Genomic DNA, 26,729 nt, shown 5'->3' on the forward strand with positions numbered 1-26,729 from the left:
TTTTGAACAATATAAGAAAAAGGCTACACAAATGTTTGTGATTAATATCTCTATAAAAAGTCCATAAAATAATTTTGACTCAATCAAAGAATGTACTAATTTTTAATAAAATTATATTCTAAAAAAACATCAAACTTGAAATAATGAGATTCTTCAGGTTTTCTGATTAATTGTATACTCTGAGGTTTAAATAAACATTCTTTTCTTACAATACCACTTGAAATTATTTGCTGTGTTTAGTAGCCTCATTTTTGCTTTATTATACACTGAACATAATTTAAATCTTCACTAAAACTTAAGCATTAGCAGAACTTAACAGTTAGTTCTCTCAGACCCACTGCCTCTTATTGTTGATATCTTTATCTCTGCTATTTATGTGTTGTATGGTTCATTTTTATTGTGTTCAGCAATAGACTGCTAACAGCTTTAGATTTATTGCTAGGAAATATTTAGGATGCTTTATCTTGAAATGTTCATGGTTTGAGTTCTTAATTTATGCTTTTATGAGAGTAAAGTAAGTCTATACTTTGTAATGTTGGGATTTGTTCATTTATTCATTATTTTATGACTGATTGTTTGACTTGATTGAATTCAAATTAATTTATTGAATAGCTCATATGTGCCAAGTCCTGCACTAGGTCTGTTTCAAAATCTTTTAAAAATTTACAGATTATTCCTTCTTCTTTTATATTAATAAATGACAACTTATGATTTGTGACTACAAATGTTTGCTTGTTTTATTTATATTAATTTGTGTTTTGTGAGAGGACCGAGTAATTTTTAAAAATCATGTTTCTGGGAAAAATCTTTCTCATATTATTACTGGGGGCCCGGTGCACGAAATTCGTGCACTGGGTGTGTGTGTGTGTGTGTGGGGGGGGGGGGGGGGGGAGTGTCCCTCAGCCCAGCCTGCCCCCTCTCACATACTGGGAGCCCTCAGGCGTTGACCCCAGCCCAGGCCTGACGCCTCTGACAGAGGCGTCAGGCCTGGGCTGGGGGCAGAACCAGTGATAGGGGGAAATGAGGGTCCCCTGCTGGGCGGGAGAGCTGGTTGGGGGCGAGTCGCCCTGCCGGCCCGCGTGATCGGGTCCTGGGTGACCACCGGCAGTCACGCCCCCAACCTGCTCTCCCAGGTTGAGGGCGTGAGTGCAGGCAGACGCCGCAGCCGCCCCGCCGGCTCGTGTCCGGGTTTGCCGGCCAGATTGGGTCCCGGGCGACCGCTGGCACTCACGCCCCCTACCCGCTCTTGCGGGTTGGCGGCGTGAGTGCGGGCGGACGCTGCAGCCACCCCGCCGGCACCGCGTGATCGGGTCCCGGGCAACCGCCGCAGCCGCCCCTCCAGCTCGCGTCTGGGTTTGCCGGCCGGATCGGGTCCTGGGCGACTACTGGCACTCACGCCCCCAACCCGCTCTTGCGGGTTGGCGGCTTGAGTGCAGGCGGACGCCGCAGCTGCCCCGCTGGCTCGTGTCCAAGTCTGCCGGCCGGATCGGGTCCCGGGTGACCGCTGCAGCCGCCCCGCAGGCCCGCGTGATCGGGTCCCGGGCGACCACCAGCACTCACGCCGCAGTCGCCCCGCCGGCTCGCGTCCGGTTTGCCGGCCGGATCAGGTCCCGGGTGACCGCTGGCACTCACGCCCCCTACCCGCTCTCTGATGGTGCTGTACCATCCTGCCTGCAATATGCAAATTAGCCTCCATCTTTTTTGGTGGTTAACTACCATCTTAGTTGGCAGTTAATTTGCATATCTCACTGATTAGCCAATGAAAAAGGTATCGGTCATACGCCAATTACCATTTTTCTCTTTTATTAGTATAGGAAGGATGATTGAAGGCAACAAAAGGGTCCATCTGTAGAACTTACTAAATAGTAAAGAAAACAGATGCAATTGTTGTGTTTTTAATTGTTTCATGCCCTTTATTTCTTGGTTATCTAATTGTACTTTATTTTTAAGCACATTACATAGTTACTTTAGCATGCTTATGAATATTTAATGATTAGAAATTAACTTTCTAAATTGGAGTTTCTTTTGAGAACATGCTAGCAATATGTTTTGGATGCCAAACTAAAATTTGTGTAATAAAGTTGAAATATTCCACTCTCTCAGAAAAATAAAATGTGGAAAATAACTATGATGGTCAAGAAAGGTAGAGCTCTATTTCTATTTTTTCATTAAAATGATTATCTTAGTCATGAGGAATATGTTTTACTAAGTAAGGTATATGAGTGCTTGTGTTTGTTTATAGGACTATAATACACTTTCAATTATTAAACATAAAATAGTAAAATTTCAGTGGAGATTTATTTATAATATAATTGAATTACATTGATTGATTTTGAATGTTTAGCTAACCTTGCTATTCAGGTGTAAGTTCCACTTCATTATTTTGTCTTATTTCTTTTATGTATTATTGGATTTGATTTGTTATATTTTTGTTACGAACTTTTATACCCAGGTTATTGAGGAATATTAGTCTGTACTTTTCTGTTGTAATCTTGTTTTATTTGGTGTTATGGTACTGCTGGCCTTATCAAATGAATTGGGCAATAGTCCTTCCTCTATTTTTCTGAAATAATTATGGTAGAATCGATATTATTTTTCTATAAATTTTCTTAAATTATTTTAGTGGTTATTTTATGGTTTATCATAGACGTCTTAAATTTCTCATTGTCTACCTCCAAGTAATATTATGCTACTCATTTCTTGAATAGTTACCTTAAACCAGTATACTTTCATTTTCTTCCTTCTGGTTTTGTGCCATTGTTAATTTTACTGCTTCATATAGTATCAATATAAAATTCATACTACACTTACTATTTTTGATATAGTCAATTTTACTGAAAGATATGACACATAAGAAATCATCTTCTATTTTACCTACATAGTTACTCTTCTTGTAAATCTAGATTTCTATCAAGTATCATTTTCTACTGCCTAATGGACATCTTTTAACAAGTTAGTGCAGATCTGCTGGCAATGACTTATATCAGCCTATATTTCTGAAAATGACTTTATTGCACTTTCATGGGGATTAAATAATTCTAAATTGTAGCTTTTTAATGTAATGGGTCTTTTTCCTCTTTCTGCATAAAAAGTTTTGTTCTCTTTATTATTGGTTTTGGCCAGTATGGTTATGATGTGTGTAGGTGTGGTTTTCTTTATGTTTTTTCTTTGGTGTGGGTTTTATTGAACTTCATAAATTCATAAAATTGTAATTTCAAGCAAATTTGGAAAACTTGTGGCTATTATGTCTCAAAATTTTACCCTACTCCTCTCTTCTTTTTAGAAATTCCAACTGTATGTATATTAGACTGCTTGAAATTGTTCCTTGGCTTACTAATGCTCTATTCTTATTTTTTAACTAGTAGCCTTGCGCACGAATCCGTGCACCAGTAGGTCGCTGCAGCCCTCCTGTAGCTCTCCACCTGCTGCCCCACCCTCCTGTAGCTCACCCTGCAACCCCTAGTAGCTTGTTGCCCTGCCCTTTCCTGTAGCTTTCCCCGCCCTCTTGTAGCTAGTAGGTCGCTGCCACCCTCCTGTAGCTATCCGCCCACTGTTGCGCCCTCCTGTAGCCCCCTCACCTCCTTTTCCCCTCCCCCCTTCATAGCTTGCTGCCCGGCCCCCTCCTGTAGCTCTCCACCCCCGTCTTGTACCTCCCTGGCCCACCCCCCTGCTGATCCGTGATCTGGTCTTGATGCACTTGGTTGTTACGCTTCAGGGTGTAATGGATAATTAGCATATTCCTCTCTTATTATATAGGATTCATGACTTTTTCTGGGTTTCATTTTGCATACTTTTTATATATCTTCAAGTTCATTAAGCTTTTCTTTTATAGTGTTTAATCTGATATTAATCCCATGCAGTGTATTTTTCAACTCAAGCATTATATTTTTTATCTTTAGAGTTTTGACTAGTTTTTTTTTGAAAATGTCTTCCACATTTCTACTTAATATGCTTCATCGTTTTTCTGCCTTCTTAAACATATAGATTACAATTACCATAACTCTTAACGTCCTTATCTATAAATTCTGTCATTTGTGTAGTTTTGTGTTTCTTTCTATTTAATTTTGCTCCTCCTTATGGTTCATATTTTGATTGGATACCCAACATTCTGAATTTAACCATTTTGGGTGCTAGATATTCACCAATATTGATGTTTTAGCTTGATTATGGGAATTTACTTGCAAAAATTTTGAACTTTTCAAGGCTTATTTCTATGCTTTGTTATGGAGGAACAAAACAGCATTTAGTCTAGGGGTGATCACTTCACTCCTAGGCACTGCCTTCTTGGTGCTCTACTCTGTGACACTTGAATTACAAGATTTCGCACTCAGACTGGTGGGATCATAAACTGTTCCCAGCTTCATGTGCATTTTGAGAATTTTTCTCTCTCCTCCTTTCAGATTATTCTTTCCCCAGCCTTGGACAGTTCCTTCACCAGTAAGTAGTATTCACCTGAAGGCTCAAGGGAGCCTTAGCAAAGCTCTGGAGCACTCTGGGGAGTTCTCTCATCTCCAGTAGACCACCCCTAAATGTTAGCTGCCTAGCCCACCACATTCTCAGCTTCATCTCTTCATATTGGGAAGTTCCTGAAATGCACCTGGGCTTACTGTCCTTTTGATGCAGCCTCAAAATCACAGTGATGCCCTAGCCAGTTTGGCTCACTGGATAGAGCGTCAGCCTGGGGACTGAAGCATCCCAGGTTAGATTCCGGTCAAGGGCATGTACTTTGGTTGCAGGCACATCCCCAGTAGGGGTGGGGCTGCAGAAGGCAGCTGATCGATCTATGCTTCTCTCTCATCGATGTTTCTCTCTATCCCTCTCCCTTCCTCTCTGTAAAAAATCAATAAAATATATTTTTAAAAAAATCACAGTGATCACCATGCCGGCATGGTTCAGAGGTTGAGGGTTGACCTATGAACCAGGAGGTCACGGTCTATTCCTGGTCAGGGCACATGCCTGGGTTGCAGGCTCGATCCCCAGTGGGGAGCATGCAGGAGGCAGCCAATTGATGATTCTCTCTCATCATTGATGTTTCTGTCTCTCCCTCCCTCTCCCTTCCTCTTTGAAATCAATAAAAAATATATTAAAAAAACAAAACAGACACCACAATGACCTGAGGCATTTAAAGGCTCACCTCCTTGGTTTCCACTCAGGAATGATTGTCCTGTACTGCTTGATTTCCAGTGAATGAAAACGAGTGTTTCAGATACTTTGTCTTACTTACTAGTTGTTTAAATATGAAGATAAATCCATTCACTGGTACTCCATTTTGTGAAGAGATAGAAATCTTATGTAATTTTGAGTCTAAATAGTAAATAGAACAAACATGGTAGCTATAAGCTAGTTCACCAGTTGAAGGGACAGTTACTGTAAATGTGGTTTTATGTTTACTTCCAAATTGTTTTATTTAGTAGCTTAGATTTATGTTTCCAGGCACTTTTCAGATAAATGGTAGTTAGGTTGCAGACATAGTTCTATATATTTTAGATTTCATAATGACATTCTATTACAGATTCCAACGAGCTGCAACTTACGTGAAATCTTACAATCCATAGTTGAAACTGTTCATAAATATTTAGGAACTACACTATGTGGAAGCAGTTATCTTAAAAAGTGGCTGAAATAAAACAGTAAAAAAACTTAATTCCGACTGAAAAATTTCCATCACACCATTGAGAAACCAAGAATACTCTGTTCAAGAATAAATATCACTGTTTCTCCCCCCAAAGTTTTCAGTGAGTTTCCAACAAGTCAGAACATTGTTTGTGATAAAAATTAACATTTAAATTTTATGACCTTAATTTATTTTTACTTAATTTATTTTAATGTTTCCTTTAGTAGAGTCGCACAGGGAGAGACCTTTGTGTGTACAGCCTTTCAACTTGTAAATTAATTCTTTTTAAAATATGCTGTAGCATAAAATGTGTGAATATTTAAATACTTGGTTATTTGTTTACGTAAAAAATCTATGTGTCATATCCTTTTTGCAAGAAAACATTACACAAGGATTTTACTTCAATTAATATCAGTAGTATTTTCATACTGAAAATTTCCCATCACTATTCTTTTGAGCACCTTTGTTTGTAGTGTTTCTCTGTATACTTGAGACTGAAGAGATCAATTTAAAAAGTATCACATAAATAAGGAGAAGTTTTTGCTGATATATGAGAAAGTAGAAAAGTATTTCATTTGTCTTGATCCAATTTCAGTCTAATGTTACTGTTGAGATGAAACATTCTAGCATGATAATAGGTCTTTGTAAATTTCTACAAATAATGAGCAAAATGAAAAATTATAGTAATGGTATCTTCTGTATGTCATCAGTCAAATGCTAATCTAAACTAGTGCTTCTTGCAGAAATGTTAGAAATTGAACATTTATATAAATTTTTGGCTACACTTTCAAGCAGACGTAAAGTTTCAATCATACACAGGTCATTTTTCTAGATCTAGAGGATAAAACAGTATACAAAGTAGCCTTTGTCCTCACATAGCTCACGAAATGTACTGTCAGCAGTTTTTCCTGTGTAGATAAAGAAATTCAACTTTAAATGAGCTTAAAGTAAAACAAGGGACATTCCAGACTTAGAAATCAGAGCGAGAAAAGATGTCTTTTGCAACTTTAAGATCTCAGCACCCCTTCTTCTGATCAGATTACCTAAAATGTCATCCCTTTATAGTCCTTATACTGAGTTATACAAATAATTACTGAATTGTTAGTGTAATTCTTCTGTCTCTGTCTCTAGTTTCTGTTTCACATGTTGACCCCGTTCTACTTTAGCCAGTTTTATTGCATCCTAATTTAGTGTTTCTTCTATAGAGTTCAGGGATGTACTTTGGTTTTGTTTCCTTCATAAAATGTTCTGAGCCGTTCACTTTGGGGGAGATGCGTGTGAATGGTATTTAAGAATTGGAGGTGCTTGGTGATATATCCAGCGCTGTGACTCTTACTGAGGTGATAGTGAAGTAAGAAAGCTTCTTGGAGAAAGTTCTATGGAAGCAAGATTTTGAAGGATGAACAGGAGTTCAGCAAAGGGACATGATGCCTGAGCGGGAATTCTAGACAAGATGGGTTTTTCAAAGTCACAAAGACTTTTCATCAGAGATTAATGTTTCTGAAGTTATCTTATATTCACCTCACATTTATATTTCCTGGTTAGTGTAATTACTATAGTAGTTAAGTAATTGATAAAATTTATTAGCAGTATCAAATACTGCTTCTCAAAATTATGCCAACCTAGTTTTCATGATTAAAAAAAAGGCCTGGGATGGGGCACGAACTGGGTGGAGGGGTGGAATGGGAGGAAAGGGAGGCGATATCTGTTATACTCTCAACAATAAAGACTACAAAATAATTGAAGCTTCAAAGAAAAAAGTATGTTTTAACATATAAAATACTCAAACTTACAACAATTTGGTGAATTTTGGGGGAAAATTACACAGGGATATCTTTACCGGCACATTTGTATTGTAACTCTTATGTTTCAAACAATATGCATAAGATAAAACTTCCTCTTACTTCAATACCTACTTATCTAGTAGCTAACCACCTTATTTTGTGCTCAAATGGCTCATCATTTATGTTCAAACTAGGGGCCCGGTGCACGAAATTCGTGCACTGGGTGTGTGTGGGGAAGGAGTGTCCCTCAGCCCAGCCTTCCCCCTCTCACATACTGGGAGCCCTCAGGCGTTGACCCCCATCACCCTCCGATCGCAGGATCGGCCCCTTGCCCAGGCCTGACGCCTCTGGCCTAGGCGTCCGGCCCAGGCAGCGGGGACCTGCAGTGGCAGCGGGGGGCGCTGCGATCGCGCGGGCTCCGCCCCTGCCCCTGCAGGACACCTCTGGCTGAGGCGTCCGGCCCGGGCAGCGGGGACCCGCAGCTGCAGCGGCCCCACAATCGTGGGCTTCGCTTTAGGCCCAGGCAAGGGACCCCTAGCTCCTGGGACTGCCAGCTTCGACCGTGCCCAGCTCCCATCGCTGGCTCCACCCCTACTTCCTGCTATCACTGGCCAGGGTGGAAAAGGCACCTGATTCTCCTATCATGGCTGGGGGGCAGGGCAAAGGCGGCCCCAGGGCCACCTTTGCCCTGCCCCCCCAGCTTTTAGCTCCCCCCTGGGTTTCCGATCACTGTCAGTGGCAGGGGGATTCTTCCTGCTTTCCCTTTCACCTCCCTGCATTGTGCCTACATATGCAAATTAACTGCCATCTTGTTGGCAGTTAACTGCCAATCTTAGTTGGCAGTTAACTGCCAATCTTAGTTGGCAGTTAATTTGCATATAGCCCTGATTAGCCAATGAAAAGGGTAGCTCATACGCCAATTACCATTTTTCTCTTTTATTAGTGTAGATTGCCAACACACTTGTGATGAAAATTTGCAGACATCAGCAGCATTAGGATTCTGTTCTTTTTCTACTTTGTTCTGTATTAAATTAAACCACTATTGCCGGGGTCCAACCCCAGCGGGTCCAGGGGTCCCCAAAGGTGTGGACGGAGTCGGCGAAGAAGGAATGTCACGGAGACAGCGTTCAGTTGATCAGCAACCTAGCCAGGATCTCTAACCCGGATCTCCAGCCAAGTTCTGGTCTGGATCTCCAGAGAGGTTCTGCTTCGGATCTCCAGCGAGGTTCTGTAGCCATGTTCCCTCGCTAGGTTCTCCAGCCAGGTTCTGTCCAGGCTCTCCAGTCAGGTTCTGTCCAGGTACTCCAGTCAGGTTCAGTCACCAGGTTCTAGTCAGTTCTCTTGCCAATTTCTGTAGTCAGGTTCAGTCCAGGATCCCTTGCCATGTTCTCTCCAGCGAAGCTCTTCCATCTCCAGGTCCCGCATAGGTTCTATCTTCTGAATTCTGTCTGAAGTTCTGAGTTCTGTCTAGGATCTGTCTTCTGAATTCTGTCTCCTGAGTTCTGTGTCTTTCTGTCTTGTTACAACTGTATTTATACCAGTTGATTCAATCCTATCAATCTCTATTACAAAGGTTAGGGCGTTTCTTATCTCCATTCCAGGGAGAAAAGATTATGTAGTTTAAGCATGATTGTTCGTAGTTAAAGGGATTAATTACCCGCCTGGCACTTAGTTGAGGGGTTTTATTCCCTCCCTAACTTCAGGGGAAAATCCCTACCTGGGGATTCAACCTTTCTCGGAGAGGTGACTTTGGTTAAAACACAGCGCCAAGAAGGTGAGCAAACATATTAAGAAAAGTATGCCATATATGCCAGGTCCCTTGAAACAGCAAGGATGGACCGGCTCCCGGCACACTATTAGTATGGGGATATCACCTGTATAATACAGAAGTCAAAATTGCAATTTGAAGAATGATTCCTAGCATTATTCTGATTTAAAAAATCAAACCTAGCCCTGACCTGTATGGCTCAGTGGATAGAGCGTCGGCCTGCGGACTGAAGGGTCCCGGGTTCAATTCCAGTCAAGGGCATGTACCTTGGTTGCCAGCACATCCCCAGTAGGAGGTGTGCAGGAGGCAGCTGATCGATGTTTCTCTCTCATCGATGTTTCTAACTCTCTATCCCTCTCCCTTCCTCCCTATAAAAAACCAATAAAATATATTTAAAAATAAATCAAACCTAAATTGTGATCAGCTTTCAAATTGACCTAATAGTGAGTTACCAAATCCCAGTTACTCAGAAACAGTAATTTCGATACAAACTAATTTAATTTAAATAGTGATGTATAAGTGTTAATGCACAGCATTACTGTAGAATGCAAAGTACTTAAGCTCTATGCAGTCATTCTGTTTTAAAGTTATTAGCATTGCAGTTCAAATATAAGATTGGTTAGGATAGGTAACAAATGTTCTAGAGATTAAGCGAAGGAAGGTATATCATATCAAGTTTACACTATAATGTCAGAGATGAGTAATAAAAACAGAGACCATATTGCTGACAAAGCTGAAAGTATTTACAGAATATTTACAGGCCCTTAACAGAAAGGTTTGTTAACTCATTGTTATTATTATTACTACTACAATAATTACTACTATAATATTATTACTATAATAAATTACTAATGTCATTTATTATAAGCAATAACATTGTGGGAATTAGATAAGATGACTTATCTGTAAAATGGGTTTCTAAGAAAATGACTTATAACGCATCTATTCAGTCTTTCCATTTGTAAAATGAATCTAAGTACTAAAGAAGTTCTCCCAGTAGCAAGTTTTTAAGTCATGAATTTCCCTTCTAAATCCAATTGAACTCTATAACAAAAATTAAGGAATTCTTGTTCAGTATTCATATAACCGGATAGATATTTGACATCATTATAAACTTTGATTGCATAAACTTCTAATGATTTTTATATAACATCGAGCAAACACGCTTATTTCTATATATTCATTATCATTTTTAATACTAAAATATTTTTAACCAGGTTCTGAAACTCCTTTGCATATTGTAGGAAATTTGGAGTTCTTAAAGAATAATGTAGCAATAAATATTGCGTGCTTTCACGTATGTGTCATATATATAAAAATGAGATACCACTACATATCTACCGCAGTGGCTAATGATAAACAGAATGAAAATGCCATGTACTGGAGAGGATTTGGAATAACTGGAAATCACATACATCATTAGTGACAATGTAAAATGGCACAGTGACTTTGAAAACAATATTGTTTATTTTATAAAATGTATCCCACATTTACCATATGACCGATAGCTCCACTCCTAGTTGTTTTTTTACACAAGAGAAATGAAAACAGACTGCAGAAAAAGTCTTAATCACAAACATTTATAATTCTATTACTCTTGAAACTCCCCAACTGGAAACAATTCATAAATATATCAATTGGAGCACGAATAAGCAAATTATGCTCTATACATTCTATGTGAAACTACTCAACAATGAAAATAAATGAAATATTTATACAAAGTAGTGACATGGACAAATCTTTAAAATACTATGTTCAGTGGCCCAGCCTGTGTTGCTCAGTGATTGAGTGTAGACCTATGAACCAGGAGGTCACGATTTGCTTCCAGCTCAGGGCACATGCCCGGGTTGTAGGCTCAATCCCCAGTTGCGGGCGTGCAGGAGGCAGCCAATCCATGATTCTCTCTTATCATTGATGTTTCTTTCTTTCTCTCTCTCTCTCTCTCTCTCTCTCTCTCTCTCCTTCTCCCTTCCTTGTTGATATCAATAAAAATATATTTAAAGAGACAAAATAAAAGACTATGCTAAATGAAAGAAATCAAACATTAAATGTTACATACCCTATGATTCCTTTATATGAAATTGTATAAAAAAATAAGGACTATCGTGATAGAAAGGAGATAGATGCTTTAGGGTCTATGGAGGGGCTCCATTGCAGAGGCAAAGGACATCCACCATGTGGTTTTAATTAAGTAACTGTAAAAGTTGCCAAAATTCAATAAACTATGTATTAAAATGGAATTTAATTGTGTTTATATTATACCTCAATGAAGATATTATTAGCCTGTAATTGTGAGTATATTGCAAATGTTATGATCTTTCCAAATATGAAATATTTGAGTATTTATGTCACTACATCTAAGAAATGGCAACATTTCAAGAGAGAAAATCTTTAATTTAAATTGCATTCATCTCAGATTTCCCATATGATGCACTTGCTTGAAATCCAAAATTAAAATGGTATCCATGAAAGTTATACTACAAATTAAGCAATCCTCTCAACTTTAAAAATATTTAATACTCATTTAAAAAATTAACAGACCAAAGCTGTACCTTCACATAATGTCATAATCTCTAAAGAGCCAATTTTAAATATGGATGCATGATTTATTTTATTTGAGTCATTTCCTAGGAGGTTAACTGCAAGAATATAGTAAACAATATGAATCAATAGAGACATTAAAATTCTTAAAGTAAAACCCATTGAAACCAAAATAAAATTAAAGTTTGTATAAATTCTTCATAGTGAATCAAGGTAAAATAATGAATAGTAATAATTTTAAGTTTTGTGTATGTGTGACTATAGGTAGAAAATAGATTGGAGACTGACCAGCAAGTATATATTCCCTTAAGCTCATCGTTTGTAAACCTGACTTTCATGTTACCATAATTGACGATTTCTCTTTTAATCCCATTTTCCCAAACATCCTCTTAAACCAAAACTTTAACTCTTTATATTTATAACCTGTATTGCAAATCACAAGATTCTAAAAAATGGTTTTACAAGCATAAATTGAGTATAGATTTCTATCTAAGCCATTAGTCTTATTGATATATGTTATTGATTTATGAATTAAAACTTGAGACTCTTCAGGAAACCTCAAAAATATGCTAATACCATATATAATGAACAACAGGTAGCATTACACATGCAAATTTTTATGCTGTCATTTTAAAGGATCTGTTTTTTTTTTAGCATTTATAAATGTTTTTTTTTAAATATATTTTTATTGATTTCAGAGAGGAAGGGAGAGGGAGAGAGAGAAACATCAATGATGAGAGAGAATCATTGATCGGCTGCCTCCTGCACGCCCCCTACTGGGGATTGAGCCCGCAACCCAGGCATGTGCCCTTGACTGGAATCAAACCTGGGACCCTTCAGTCTGCAGGCCGATGCTCTGTCCACTGAGCAAAACCAGCTAGGGCTATAAATGTCTTTTGAAAAATGTTAAACAATATCCTTTAACTTCAACCAAAATGATTTTGAAAAAATATATCTTCTAACTTCAAGTAATATATTTTAACTTCAAGTAATATCTTTTAACTTCAAGTAGTATACAAGTAGATATAAAGTTTTACGTATTTTAACTGACATAATCTTGATATAAAAGTAATTCTTATTTTCTTGTACAGCTTGACCTTTAGTTAAAATGAAACTGTTTTAAGACTTTTTATTTAGAACTTTGAGATATATATCTCCAGAAGTTACTGCAATTTATTTACTAAACACTTACAAGTTAAAATTCTAGGTTCTTTGCTAGTAGCTAGGAAGGTATAGCTGAACATTGTAATGCCTGACTTCAAATATCTTGAAGTCAAATGAAGAGAAAAGAAAGGTAAGCTAATTATCACAGTACATTGTGATACTCAGTACACAGGTCTTAGGAGAGTGTAGAACATAAGAATTAGAGTTCGTAATGCATTGATTTCCATTTTAGCTCTACTGCATATTGCTGGTGTAACCTGTAAACCTTTATTTCCTCATCTATAAAATGGATTTAATGACATTACCTATTTTATGTAATACTTCTGTTGCCAAAATAAATTAGAAATATGAAAAGCACTTAGCCCAGGGCCTGGGCAATAGTCACTTAGTTGTGTTTTTGTTGTTTTTGTTTTAGTAGTGCTGTTGTAGAAGTATGGGGTAGGGGCGACAGTAGTACCATCGAGGCCACCAAAGAGACAGGATCTAGGGTAGAACTGCCAGGCAGTGAATCATTGGAACAGTTCCAGTAAGGAACAGAGGTTGATAAAGGATGGCAAATATTGGAAACTACTAATACTGTTATCTGATCAGACTAATGTCAATGCCCTGGGTAGAGAAAGAAGCAGGGGCCATATTTTGTAAGTTGGAGTCCAAGCTAAACGTGATGGAAAACACCAAGGAAATTTAAGCAGGGGAATGAAGGACTGTGAAGAGGGGAATTACAGAAAATTCTTGCAGTTTTAAAGAGAATTTTTTGTTAGCTGGGTGAAGAGTGACCAGATGTTATGAAATTGAAGTCAAGGAGACCAGTTAAGTTTTTGCATTGAACCAGGAGGAAAGTTGTAAGTTCCCTTACTAAGGCATTTATTTGCTCTAAAAATAATTAAATCCACTAAATTTTCATAGACAATACTCAAGGATTTATAATCATCGTAATATTTATACAGAATTGGCTAGTATGTTTATTCTTCATCTTTACATCCAGAAATAGGTTTTATTCTATCTTTTAAATATTGTAATTTTCTATTTAACTCCATTTTTGAAATATTACTTTATTAGGAATGGTACATATTATGTTAGTATGTATAATAACATAGTAGTATGTTATTATCTGTAGGAAGTTCATGCTTATTGGAATATATTATCATAGTTAAGTAATGTGTAATTTAATCTCCAGTTTGTTTTAAATTCTTTAAAAAATCCTATATACTAGTAATAAAAGGCTAATATGCAAATCGACTGAACGGTGGAACGACCAGTGGAACGACCAGTCGCTATGGTGTGTACTGACCACCAGAGGGCAGACACTCAATGCAGGAGCTACCCCCAGCCCGCAGGCCCCAGGCCAGCCAAGGGTGCCAGCGGGGCCCCTCAATTGCCCCGCTGGTTGCCCCACAGATCGGCCCTGATCACCAGCCAGGCCTAGGGACCCTACCTGTGCATGAATTTCATGCACCGGGCCTCTAGTTAATAAATAAGAACCTAAAGCAGTGATGGCGAGCCTATGACATGCATGTCAGAGGTGACATGCGAACTCATTTTTTTGGTTGATTTTCTTTGTTAAATGGCATTTAAATATATAAAATAAATATCAAAAATATAAGCCTTTGTTTTACTATGGTTGCAAATGTCAAAAAATTTCTATATGTGACACGGCACCAGAGTTAAGTTAGGGTTTTTCAAAATGCTGACACGCTGAGCTCAAAAGGTTCGCCATCACTGACCTAATGTGATCTTGAATTACTTGCCTGAAACATCATCCAGTTGTCTTTGAGATATTACTAGTTGACTAACTTCCATTATGTTGGCATTTTGCAAGACTATAATCTAAATGGTTGTTTGAAAACCTCTTTTTTGCTTTGTTAGATGAATTGGATAATTTTAGCACATCCCTTTATATTTTCATTTATTTCAAATACAGTGGGGCCTTGACCTGACTAATGAGTTTATTGAGATATGAGCCATCTCTCGGGCGATATTTTGCTTTGAGTTGCGAGCTAAAATTCAGGTTACGAGCCAGCTTCAGATACCCCACCGCTAGTTGGCGCAGCGAACGTCACAGTGAACGCCAAAACATCAGCCCAGCATCACGTGTCATTGTAATGGTGAAAATTGATTTGATATACGAGTAATTTGAGTTATGAGCTCTGTCACGGAACGAATTAAACTCGTAAGTCAAGGCTCCACTGTATATCAGAATTTATGGCAATCGGGCATTTGCACAAACACAGCAATTTGTCCTTCATAATCAGAACAAATAAGAATTCTGTTATTTTGTGGTAAATATCAAACTATTAGTCTACTTCTTTATCCAAATGTATGTAGTGCAGACTTTTTAAAATCACAAATTCAAAATGTTGATTGTTACTATTTAATGAAAAATGTAGCTTTACTTAATTTCAGGTTTTAGATTTTGAGCATGTATTCAATGTGAATTTGCATTCAAGCTCAAATGGACAAAATATATTATCATCAAATGGACAAATTATATCATCACTGTTGCTGTAGTTTCAGCTAGCTCAGTATTTTAGCACTCACTTTATCAATTATTTGGGAGCTGTTTAAAAACAGGGCAAATTAAGATATTAAATATTAACGTTAGTTAATATTTAACTAATATTGATTTGATTAACTTTTGAATAATTATTGGATAACATGAATAAAATCATTACAGAAAAGGGAATGCCTATGGTACATTTATGTAGGCTAAAGTTTTAAAATTCACTTTAAATGTGACTTGAAAAATCTTGAATTTTTCGTAGGAATGACCGTAGGACCAAAATGGGTACATGTTGATTATCTGTAAAGGGCCATGTCATTAGCCAATAGGAATCTTTCTACATTAAAATCTAAATTTAACATTTTAGGGTGAGAAACTTTCCAAACTACAGATTTAGGGTGTTGTTACTGATTTTGATTCCAGCATGAATGATTTATAATATGGTGATCAATGGTCTTAATCATTTAAAAATATTTTATTAACAAATGCCATGAAACTTTACTATATGTATTCAGTAAATTTCAAACTTTCTTTTATTTTGATCTTTCAGATTGCATTTTCACAGCACAATACAATCATGGATCTTGTGCAGTTTTTTGTCACCTTCTTCAGGTAATTTGCTTTAATTGACTTTGATTTGTTAAGTCTGTATTTTGAAATATGTAAGTCTGTTAGGTAATTTATCAAATGTTTAATCTTAAAATATCATATATTATATCTTGAATCGTCTTATATGCTTAAAGATATGTCACAGAGCAGAGGAAACATACTTGCAATATACTTCTGCAAGATTATTTTACTTCTGGACTACTTAATAGAAAGTGGTTTCAGTGGAATGAGGATACCTTCGGGTTCCCCTGACACATAAGAACAGTACATTCACCATATTGATTAGGTACATCTCCTAGAACTAAATCAATTCAATAACTTCTTAAAGAAATTATTACATGTGTTTAGCAATGTGCTAAAATCTGTACGGGATAGGAACAAGCATGTATTTTGTGTTCTCAAAGAGTTTATAATCTGGAAGTACTAAATATAACTGAATAGAGCATCATTCCCTAGGACAGTGATGGCGAACCTATGACATGCATGTCAGAGGTGACACGCGAACTCATGTTTTTGGTTGATTTTTCTTTGTTAAATGGCATTTAAATATATAAAATAAATATCAAAAATATAAGTCTTTGTTTTACCATGGTTGCAAATATCAAAAAATTTCTATATATGACACAGCACAAGAGTTCAGTTAGGGTTTTTCAAAATGCTGACACGCCGAGCTCAAAAGGTTCGCCATCACTGCCCTAGGACATGAGTTATTCGAGATAGCAGCAATCCTATATAATAAAAGCCTTAATACGCTAAGTTTCCTGTCGACCAATCAAAGCGTAATGTGCTAATGATATGCTAAGGCCACTCAACTGCTTGCTATGATGTGCACTGACCACCAGGGGACAGATGCTCCGACTAGCTTGCTGCTGGGGTCCAGCCGATTGGGACTGAGTGAGACAGGCCAGACACACCCTGGAGCCCTCCTGTAGTCCCTCCCTGGTTGGCCAACCTCCTGCGTCCCTCCCTGGCCCCGTGCACCGGTGGGGTCGCTCGGCCTGGCCTGCACCCTCTCTCAATCTGGGACCCCTCATGGGTTGCTGGAGAGCTGGTTTCGGCCCAATCCGAGGGACCCCACTGATGCATGAATTTGTGCACTGGGCCTCTAGTAGGTTCATAAAAAGGGATTGCATAATTAAACAACTTTGGAAAATGTATACTAAGTAGGGCCCTTTTAGTTTATTTGTAGCTTACATTGCTTCTCAGAGTTCTTAATATGCTAATTCACAATGTATCTTTCTAAAAAAGAGGCTAGAGCAGTGATGGCTAACCTTTTGAGCTCAGCGAGTCAGCATTTTGAAAAACCCTAACTTAACTCTGGTGCTGTGTCACATATAGAAACTTTTTGATATTTGCAACCATAGTAAAACAAAGACTTATATTTTTGATATTTATTTTATATATTTAAATGCCATTTAACAAAGAAAATCAACCAAAAAAATGAGCTCGCGTGTCACCTCTGACACACGTGTCATAGGTTTGCCATCACTGGGCTAGAGTTTGAAGATTTCTCAAAACATGAAAACCCCTTTTCCTGGGAGTCGAATGAAGTACTGGGTTAGGAGAAGCAGTTGAGTTTCCGTTTTATGGGATCTTAGATCATCTGGGCTGGGAGCAATGCTATTTTTGTTAACATGATGATGATGTACACAACTATGTGGGTCCATCAGGTGCCGTTGTGCAAACTAGATAAATGTGTCTCCTCGTCTGGCAGACCTAGTCCCTCATCACAGCATACAACTTTACAGGCAGACAGAGTGCAGTATGAATTTTGACCTTCACCAAGGTGGCAGTACTGGCTAGTACAGTAATAAGAATCTTCCCAACCCAACACAGATGCCATGCCATGCACTTTCCTAAACACCACAGTAGCCATTATTGTTTATCTCGCCCAGACACCCATACAGTGCTTGAATTTCTAATGTGCTCCCCACACAGGTCAGCAAGCACTTTCTGTGAAGGGCCAGATAGTAAATATTTCAGTAGTTGAGGGCTGTGAGGTCTCCGTTGCAGGGACACAACTCTGATGCTAAAGCAGCCACAGCCAATGTGGAAACAAACAGGGTGGCTGTGCTCCAGTGAACCTTTATTACAAAACAGCTGGTGGGCAGAACGCTGCCTGGGACACAGCATGCCCAATTCCGATCTAGCTTATGCCTGAGTGGCTTTAATGACAGCACACGCACCATCTCCCGAGATAGCATTTTCTATCTCCAGATAACGAATCGTTCTTCATAATTGAGATGAAATTCGTGTCCCTGTAATATCTCTTCTAATGCATCCATATGGGCCCATAGAAAGTCGAATCGCTCCTCTCCATTTACAGCCCTTCCGTTTTCTATACTCTTTTCTCAAGTTTACACATTCCTTGGTTATTAATCCATTTCTGTTGTCAACACCTTTGCCATGGTGGTCACTTTGCTCTGAAAACAGTCATGTTTGTCTATGTCCCTTGAGAAATTATAATTTACAGTGTTGAATGCATACACACACACACACACACACATTACTAACGTGTGTACTATTTATTTATGCTTTAAATGTCTTTTAAAAGTGAAATTTGAGGAAACATCTTAAATATACTTAATGTTTTATGACTTTGTACTTGTGAATATAAATGGATTTCGAGGCTATAGTTATAATACATTTTGGAAAGTATTAGAAGTTATAATCAAATGAACATTATTTAGTGCATCAAAGTAAACCTGTTTCTGATGCAGAATAGTGTGGATGGAAATATACTGAGAAGTTCAGCTCTGTAAAATTTCACAATGCTGAATATATATGTAAATTATTTAAGGTTTTATTGGAAGCTTTTGAATTTGTGTGCATAATTAAATTTAGAAATTCTTCTATTAAAGAAAAGCAGGCTAGCATTAATATGTGCCATGTCTTAGAGGTCTTATTTATTATGTTGTCCTCATGGACAAAGTGGAAAAAATACTCTAAACATTGTGTGAGATAAAATATATTTGACGTTTCTTTTGTCATTTAAACCTGTTTCAGAAGTGAAGTGTAAATTAGTATTAAAATTTTCTCATTGTTAAGAAAAAACATGGACAGAATATGTTGATTTTTAGTTTTGTTTTTTGAAATAAGGCCACTGATATATTTTAGGAGACCTCTCACCAGAATCGCCTTTTTAAATCTATGTTTCCCTTCCCAGTCTCTTCACAGCAATCTAGGCTTTTTCTAATATGCACCTCAAAATTCCTCCGACCTTTACCCATTACCTAGTTCTAAAGCTGCCTCCCCATTTTTAGGTAATTGTTACAGTGGCCCCCAATTCTTGGTACCAAAATCAGTCTTGGTCTGCTCATGTTGCTGTAAAAAATACCAAAGACTGGTGGATTAAACAATAGGAATGCATTGCCTCTCCATGCTGGAGACTGGAAGGTCAGTCTAAGTAAGATCAGGGTGCCTGCATGGTTGGTTTCTGATGTCAGCTATGTTTCGGGCTTGCAGGTGGCCAGCCACTTTGTCACCGTGTGTTCACATGGCCTTTCCTGAATGTGTGTGCGCGGAGAGGGGGAGAGAGCGAGCTCTATGGCTCTCAGGTGTCTGTGGCTTCTTATAGGAACATTCTTCCTGTGGATCAGGGGTGCACTCATGATTTCATTTAACCTTAATTACCTCCTAAATTCCTGACTCCAAATATAATCACATTGGGTGTTAGGATTCCAACATCCAAATTGGGTCAGTACAGTTCAGTCCTAGCAAGGAGTTTAAAGTCCATTTAGTCCCAATATTGTTTGTTGGCATTTTGCAGTAAGTTTTCTGTTAGCTGCATTTCAAATCATCTCAACGGATAGAGCATCCTAAGGGCTGGTTGATTCTTGCTTAATAACCTCAGGAACGTTGTACCACTCTACGTTGTGAGCATATTGTTTTCCCATCTTCACTCTGGGGGCTTTGTTAGTTTTCCATCTTTGTCAATCTGATAATTGAAATAAGTAAATTTATTTTTGCACTATACAGGTCTTTTTTTTTGCATTCTAAGTTAGTGATTTATTTTTTAACATCTTACTTGGTTAAAAAAAATCCTTCAAGTATTTAGGAAGATATTTTTAAAACCTTTGACAGACATTTTCCAGAGTAGCAGTTAATAGGAAATAATTTTTTTTAAATAATATGTTTCTGTATTTCAACACAATTCCCTAGTTTGTAAAATTTTTAGTTGAAATAAAAGATTAATATGCCCAAATTGTATTTTAAAATATTATTTAAGACTTGATTTTTATGCTCAATTAACCTCAAATTGCTGTAAAATAGTGACAATATTATCGCTTTTTGCATTTGGCCAACTAGATTACCACCAGAGGGTATTTCTTTGTCTCCCAAGGCCTGCTTTACAATATAACCTATCTCACACTATGCTATTTTATTGAATTCTCTTTAATTTTCCCTAAATGAGAATACCTAACGAGCTCCATGTTTTTATTTCATTTTAAGAATCCTTCCATAAGGACCATTTTATGAAGGTTAAAATCAAATTATTGAAATATCTCCCCTAAGTTCCTGTGCTCTCCTTTTTTATCCCTGTAGCTTACATGCTTGCTTTTTAATGTTTCCTTTCTTTTCTTTTTTTCCTATTTCATTTCCATTGGGGGGTTTTACCAAAGGATGACGAACCTTTCAGATCCTCTGATACTATTACACAGCATTTTTTAAAAAGAAAGCTCAATTACCCCCCTGCCCCCACATCTCCACCAAGGAGCTATAAAACACTGTGTAATATAATAGGAAAAGATCTGAAAGAATTAAACATTTTTCTTGGATAAACTTACCACAATACCAGATCGTAGGATGCTAACACTTGACATTGCCCTTAAGAATTTTGACTTAAAAAATATATCAAGGAAAAGCTAACTGGAACAGATAAACCCATAAATATCAGTCCTTTTGCGTAAATTCAAGTTTTTTACTCACGTACAGTCCAGTGGGCAGAAAGGAGGCGGTGGGAGGGCCAGGGTGGTGTGTGGGGCACCGCCCATCGAGGAATCCAGACTGATGGGAAGTCTGGTGTTCTTCAGGCCCCAGGTTGTCCGAGGAGACTGGGGTTTTCTGTTAGTCGCCAAAGGATGAGTGTAACCTTTCAACAATGCTGGATCCACTTGTCAAGAGATTTTGCTTGTTCGTTTTTTTATGAAGCAAGTGTTCTTAATAGACTGTTTTTGTTTTAAATGTAGATGTTTAAAAAGAACTATAATTTTTACTTGCAATGTAACTTACTACAAATCAAGAACACTTACAAAGTATTACCTTGATATAAGGCTAATAATGCCAAAGAAGACCTTCCATGTCAGAAAAATGATAAGATATTCAAATCAATTAAAGAACCAATTCCATTCACTAAGAGAAAGTTTAAGGACAACTACTACTTGCCAGAAACAGATATATTTCATTGGGTTTTAAATAATTTTTGGAGATTATTGGAATATTTTTTAAATTTATTTATTGATTTTACTAACCAATTTATATCATCACGAGCTCTAATCTAATATCGATTAGCATAGAGGGTTAGCTGCAAACCTCTAAAGTATGTATCTCCTTCTCGGAAGAGGTTGAAATTATGAAAACTGAACATTTTTATACTGGATTTCTGCACCATTATGAAGTGGAAGTCTTCGCTTGAGTCATGAAATTTAGATCAGAAAGACTTGGAGAAACTCAGCAAGTCTTCATATTAAATTGAATCTCTATCATGTAACTATTTTGACTGAGAAATATTGTGAATTACAGATCATCAAACAAAAATGTTTTGCTATTTAATTAGTATTTAATTAATATAAGTGACTTTTAGTATATGTACTGTTATCTACTACTTGCAGATATTCTGCAAGAATCAGTCGATAAAATTTGGTGTCTGAGTATGAGGGATGATAAGATTGAATGTGCTTTTTTACATTTTAGCTGAAAAGTAATGGTGAGAAAGAAGTTGGAAGAAAGGGGAGAACTTGTAACCAAATACTTTTTAAGTTAGGAATTTTACTTAAATTCTCCATGAGTTAGCATTCTCATCTTTCAAATGAGTACATAACAGTATCCAGGGCCTATCATGTGTGATTATGGCAATTAAAGTAATATGCATGTAGCACACCATAGTGCTTGGTCCATAGATGTTAGTTGCTTTTATTTTTATGAATATTTTTCAGGAGTTCAGTTTGAACATGGTAGGTTGGAGGTGGTATTTATATCTATAATGTTAAAATTCTTAGGGTGATAATGGTAGGACTGATTTCCAGATGAATAGATCCTTGGACTATATTTAAGTATCACTTCTCAGTACCATATTATAACAGTTACAGGGAAGTGCAGCATTGCGGTGGTAATTCAGACTAGAACAGGGTTTCTCAGCATTGTTAGCATGTTGATCTGGAAAAATGTTGGTGGTGAGGGGCTGGCCTGTGTATCCTACATCCCACTGGACACCCACCAAGTGGTAACAACCAAAAGTGTCTCCAGACTCTGCCAAATGCCCCTTCGAGGACAAACTCTCCTGATTGAGAATTTCTGGAGTAGAGGCAATCATGTAGGCTTCTCCAAGTGTATGAAGAAGCTTCAGCACATAGGAGAGGGCTTGGACTGACTCAGTGTAACCCAAAAACAGAAGCAGCACTGATTGAGAAAGACAATGTAATAGAAGGATATGTCCATAGCTTGAACTATGATATAGTTAAAGCTCAGAATAGAATGCATTGACTTGTAAGGCAGCTTCTGAGCCACGAGTATTTAATTAGGAGCTGGGTCACTACCAGAATTCTGCTGAGAATTTCTTTTCTGGGAAGGAGTTTGAACTAAATAATCTCTTAGATGCTCATGTTTTGGCAGGTCTGTCTAATGATACAGACTTGAAAATCATTGCGAGTGAGGTCATAGTTGAAGGCTTGAAAATAACTGAGCTCTCTCTCTGAGAGCAAGAGAAGATAATAGCATGGTTGCTGTGAACTGAGTTTTGAGGAATGTCCATAATTTAGCAGAGGGCATCTGGAATGCAACCTGCCTTCATTGACCCTGTAATGTGTCAGGAAGGATACAGGGGGACCAAGGAAATACAGTATTCAGATGGAGTTTCAAAGAATGGATGGTTGGGATTGTCAGCTGAGAAGTGAAAGTCAGTTGATTGAGAAAAGACCAGTGTATTTAATTATTTGAAAGTCATGGTGAAGAAAGTGTCCTATAAAGTGTTCAGTGTTATATGCACATTAATCATTCTTAATCTTAATATTTTTATTAGCTCACAAGCCAGATGTCAGATTCTAAACAGTTAAGTAAAACTAAATTATGAGGCATTTGAATAGAGGTGGATGCATTGACCACATACATGCTCGGTAAAATAGAGGAAGCTACAGGGTCAGTAAAGCAGGGGTATTGTTTTTATTTTTTGGGGGTAGGGGACTTGAGCACTGTGGAAAGTTTAAATTAGGATGAAAACAAGTTTGTAAATATTAGGAGAAGAGATATATAAAGCATAAAAAGGTACCTCAGAGGTGGAAAGGTTAGGGTTACAGGCTTTTTTTTTCCTTTTAATCTTCTTTTGATAATGAAGCAAAAATTAGAGAATGTGTATGGAAATAGAACTGTTGTGAGATGGTGGGTAAGCTCATGGCTCCCAACAGATGGGGAGGAAAGAGTGTGAGGCTGTGTTTGAATTTTGATACTATGACTTGCTCTTTGTGCGACTATAAGCCATTTACTTTGAACTCTGAGCATTGGATTCTTCTTTTCTAAAATACGAATGATATATGCTATCTGCAGCGTTCTTATGAAACTACAGGCAATGATCAATGTAAGGTGTCTAGCACAGTACCTGAAGGTGTTCAGCACTCATGGAGAAGTGCCGGAATTGTCTCTCATCATCATTGAAGGATATGCTAAAGTTTCGTCAAGTGAGACAAGGAGAAAAAATGTGTTAAAAGTCTTGAAAAGCGTGGAAAGTGTCAAAAATTTCACTGCTTATGAACAAATCAATTGATGAGTTCTAGGATTATTAGTTAAGGACGAGGACCAGGATTTTTATAGTGACGAGTCAATTTGTAGCGACTCAGGTCTTCTCGCTTCTGTATTTTTGCACAGCTTAATGTCTGACCACAGAGCAAAGGAAGAGAAAATAAACATTGATTGATTAATTGGATTCACCTAAACCTTTTATTGAGAAACTAGTGGCCTGGTGCACGGATTCGTGCACATTGAAAGGAAATTAATTAGAAGATTCATGCAGTAATTATGTTACTGCAAAAAATTACATGACAAAATAGTATATATAATATAGTAATTATAAAATTAAAATACAAAATATGTTAATATGTATTGTACCTGCATCAATCACCCTTTATTTTTAAATTGCCAGTGTGCGTCATATGTACCGGCCGGTCAGTCAGATGGTAGGACGGACCTACAGTCAGTCACTTAGCCTTTTATATATATACATAGATTTGTCAGTCTCAAAATACAAGTATTCTTTATCAGAATAGGTTCTTGAATATTGTAACTAATATGTATAGACCACATGCATAAATGTTTAACTGAATAATTTTCTATTTTAAACGTTAGCATATGCTAGGGTTTCTAAACTGACATTTTGGACTAGATAATTCTTTGTCTTGGGGCAGTCCTGTGCATTGCGGGATATTTAGAAGCATCCTTGGCTCTGCTCACTAGATACGAGTTGCACCCCTCCCAGTTGTGGAAATTAGCAATGTCTCCAGACATTGCCACAGCCACATGTGCCCTGGGGGTGGACAAAGGGCTAAAATATCTCCAGTTGAGAACCACTGAAATATTTTCATATCTAAAATAGTTGCTAGTAAAGATGAAATGAATGATCATGTGAAATTGGAATTTATAAAATTGATAACTTAACAATTCTAAATAGATTTCTGTTGCTTTTTAAGACCAGTAGAGTTATAAGTTTACTTTTTTTTTCTGAGAGAAGATAGACTACAATGTATAGCAAGGAATGTAAAGAATTTTTCTACCTGTATACTTTGATTTTACTTGAGAAAATTTTTAACCCTAATTTATCCTTTTTTGCTTGAATTATTTATCAAGGCAAAGTGATTACTTCTCTATATACAGGGTAGGGCAAAAGTAGGTCTACAATTGTTTGTATGGAAACTAATACAATGATTAATAAATAATACAAGAATAAACTCTGTGTTTTGCATACTCATAGTTGTAACCCTACTTTTGAACCTGCCTGTGTATATTTAAATCCTCTGCAGATTCTTTTATTACATGTCTTTACTATTTTAAGCAGCAATTATTTGTGTTTTGTTTTCCAGTTGTTTTTTGTCCTTACTATTGGTGGCTGCTGTGGTCTGGAAGATCAAGCAGACGTGCTGGGCTTCTCGGCGGAGAGAGGTATCAGTGATAGCGTTTAATCTTTTATTTAAAGATTCAAGCAAACATATGGGTCTCTGTTGCTTAATTAACATGCTTCCTTAAAATATAGGTTTTCACATCAGTTTTATTTATTAAGATTGAACAAGTCAGCCTTGTATTTTTAAAGCTTCGGAACAAACTTTACCAGTCACTTTAAGGCAGTATGTGTAGAAGCAGTAGTTAGTTGTAAAATGTTTTCTTTTAAGTCGTGTTAGCATGGATAGTGTGTACAAATATTCTGTTGATAAAATGATCAGCACTCTCTTTTACTTAGGTAATTAGTTATACTGTAAAACAATAATTTATTTTAATAAATGTCTGTTGCAATTTCAAATAAAAATTTGAATGACAGTTATTTAGTTTTGGTTTTTATCTCCCAGATTTTGTTTTTGGAAATCAAACCTTTTCCATTTCACGATTATCTGACAGTGCAAATATGTTTGAAGTGCACCTCGGTTTGATACATTTCTGTATAAGAATTGATTGTATTTAGTGTAATCCTAATACTCTTTCAGAAATGATGCTATAAATAGATTTGATAAATACAGTTTCATATTAGCTAATTGAAAGGAAAAAAGAAATGTAATAATCTGAGGAGCATAAGTATGTAGCAGATTTATTGTCTGTACTTCACATAATAAAAAGGTTTCTGTTTTAACAGTATTGTTATATTACATTAGTATTAATATTAGTTTTCTATTATTAGTATTCTCTTTGCTATTGCATTTCCTAGTATAATCTTGCATGTATAATTGTGTGTAATAATATAAAGAGGCCCTATATTTACATACCTTGTTTTTTCCACATGCTAAAAGATTATATTTTCAGCTATTTAAAAGTAATCTAGAGTTTTGTAAGTTATAGAATTTGTGAGTTTTTCTTAATTATTTTTTTATTTTCAAACATCTATCAAAGCTCAGTGCCTACAAACTTGACACCTTTGCACCACAAATTAATTATTCATCTAACCCTCTCTGCCTCTCTGATTACTACATGTGGCCGATGCAGTATCAATGAGTACAGGCTAGTTATGACCCTCTGATAAAAGTAATTTAATTGAAAAGGAGCTAATTAAATATAAATATATAAATATTTGACAAGAAGGTATAATTCTGTGTGGAGATAACCAGTAGGAATAAACATCTTAGACAACCTATTAAGGTGAAATTATAGATTCACAAATTGAAAAACAATTGGTAGGCAGAAAGTGTTAACAAAGGGCTTCTTGAAGGAATACGGTAAGTGACATTTATGTCCCTAATCATTAGAAGAGAATTCAGGATCAATTAGGGATCCTGGGTTTCCACTTCATCATGAGTAGCAAAGTTTAAATATCTGATTTCTAAAGTTTATCAAATGCATCTG

General features: G+C 37.0%; 1 protein-coding gene across 3 annotated transcripts in view; it reads left to right on the top strand.

Annotated features, from left to right (window-relative positions):
• The window catches only part of ATRNL1 (attractin like 1), a 464,000-nt gene that overhangs the window by 162,733 nt on the left and 274,538 nt on the right, over window positions 1-26,729 (top strand). For all 3 annotated transcript variants that reach the window (XM_059661523.1, XM_059661521.1, XM_059661522.1), the window contains 2 exons: window positions 15,922-15,983; window positions 25,265-25,343. In XM_059661523.1, coding sequence (XP_059517506.1) covers window positions 15,922-15,983; window positions 25,265-25,343 — 141 coding nt within the window. The remainder of the gene's footprint in view (window positions 1-15,921; window positions 15,984-25,264; window positions 25,344-26,729) is intronic.

This window comes from Myotis daubentonii, chromosome 13 (genome assembly GCF_963259705.1).
Source record: "Myotis daubentonii chromosome 13, mMyoDau2.1, whole genome shotgun sequence".
In the NCBI taxonomy this organism is placed as follows: Eukaryota; Metazoa; Chordata; class Mammalia; order Chiroptera; family Vespertilionidae; genus Myotis; species Myotis daubentonii.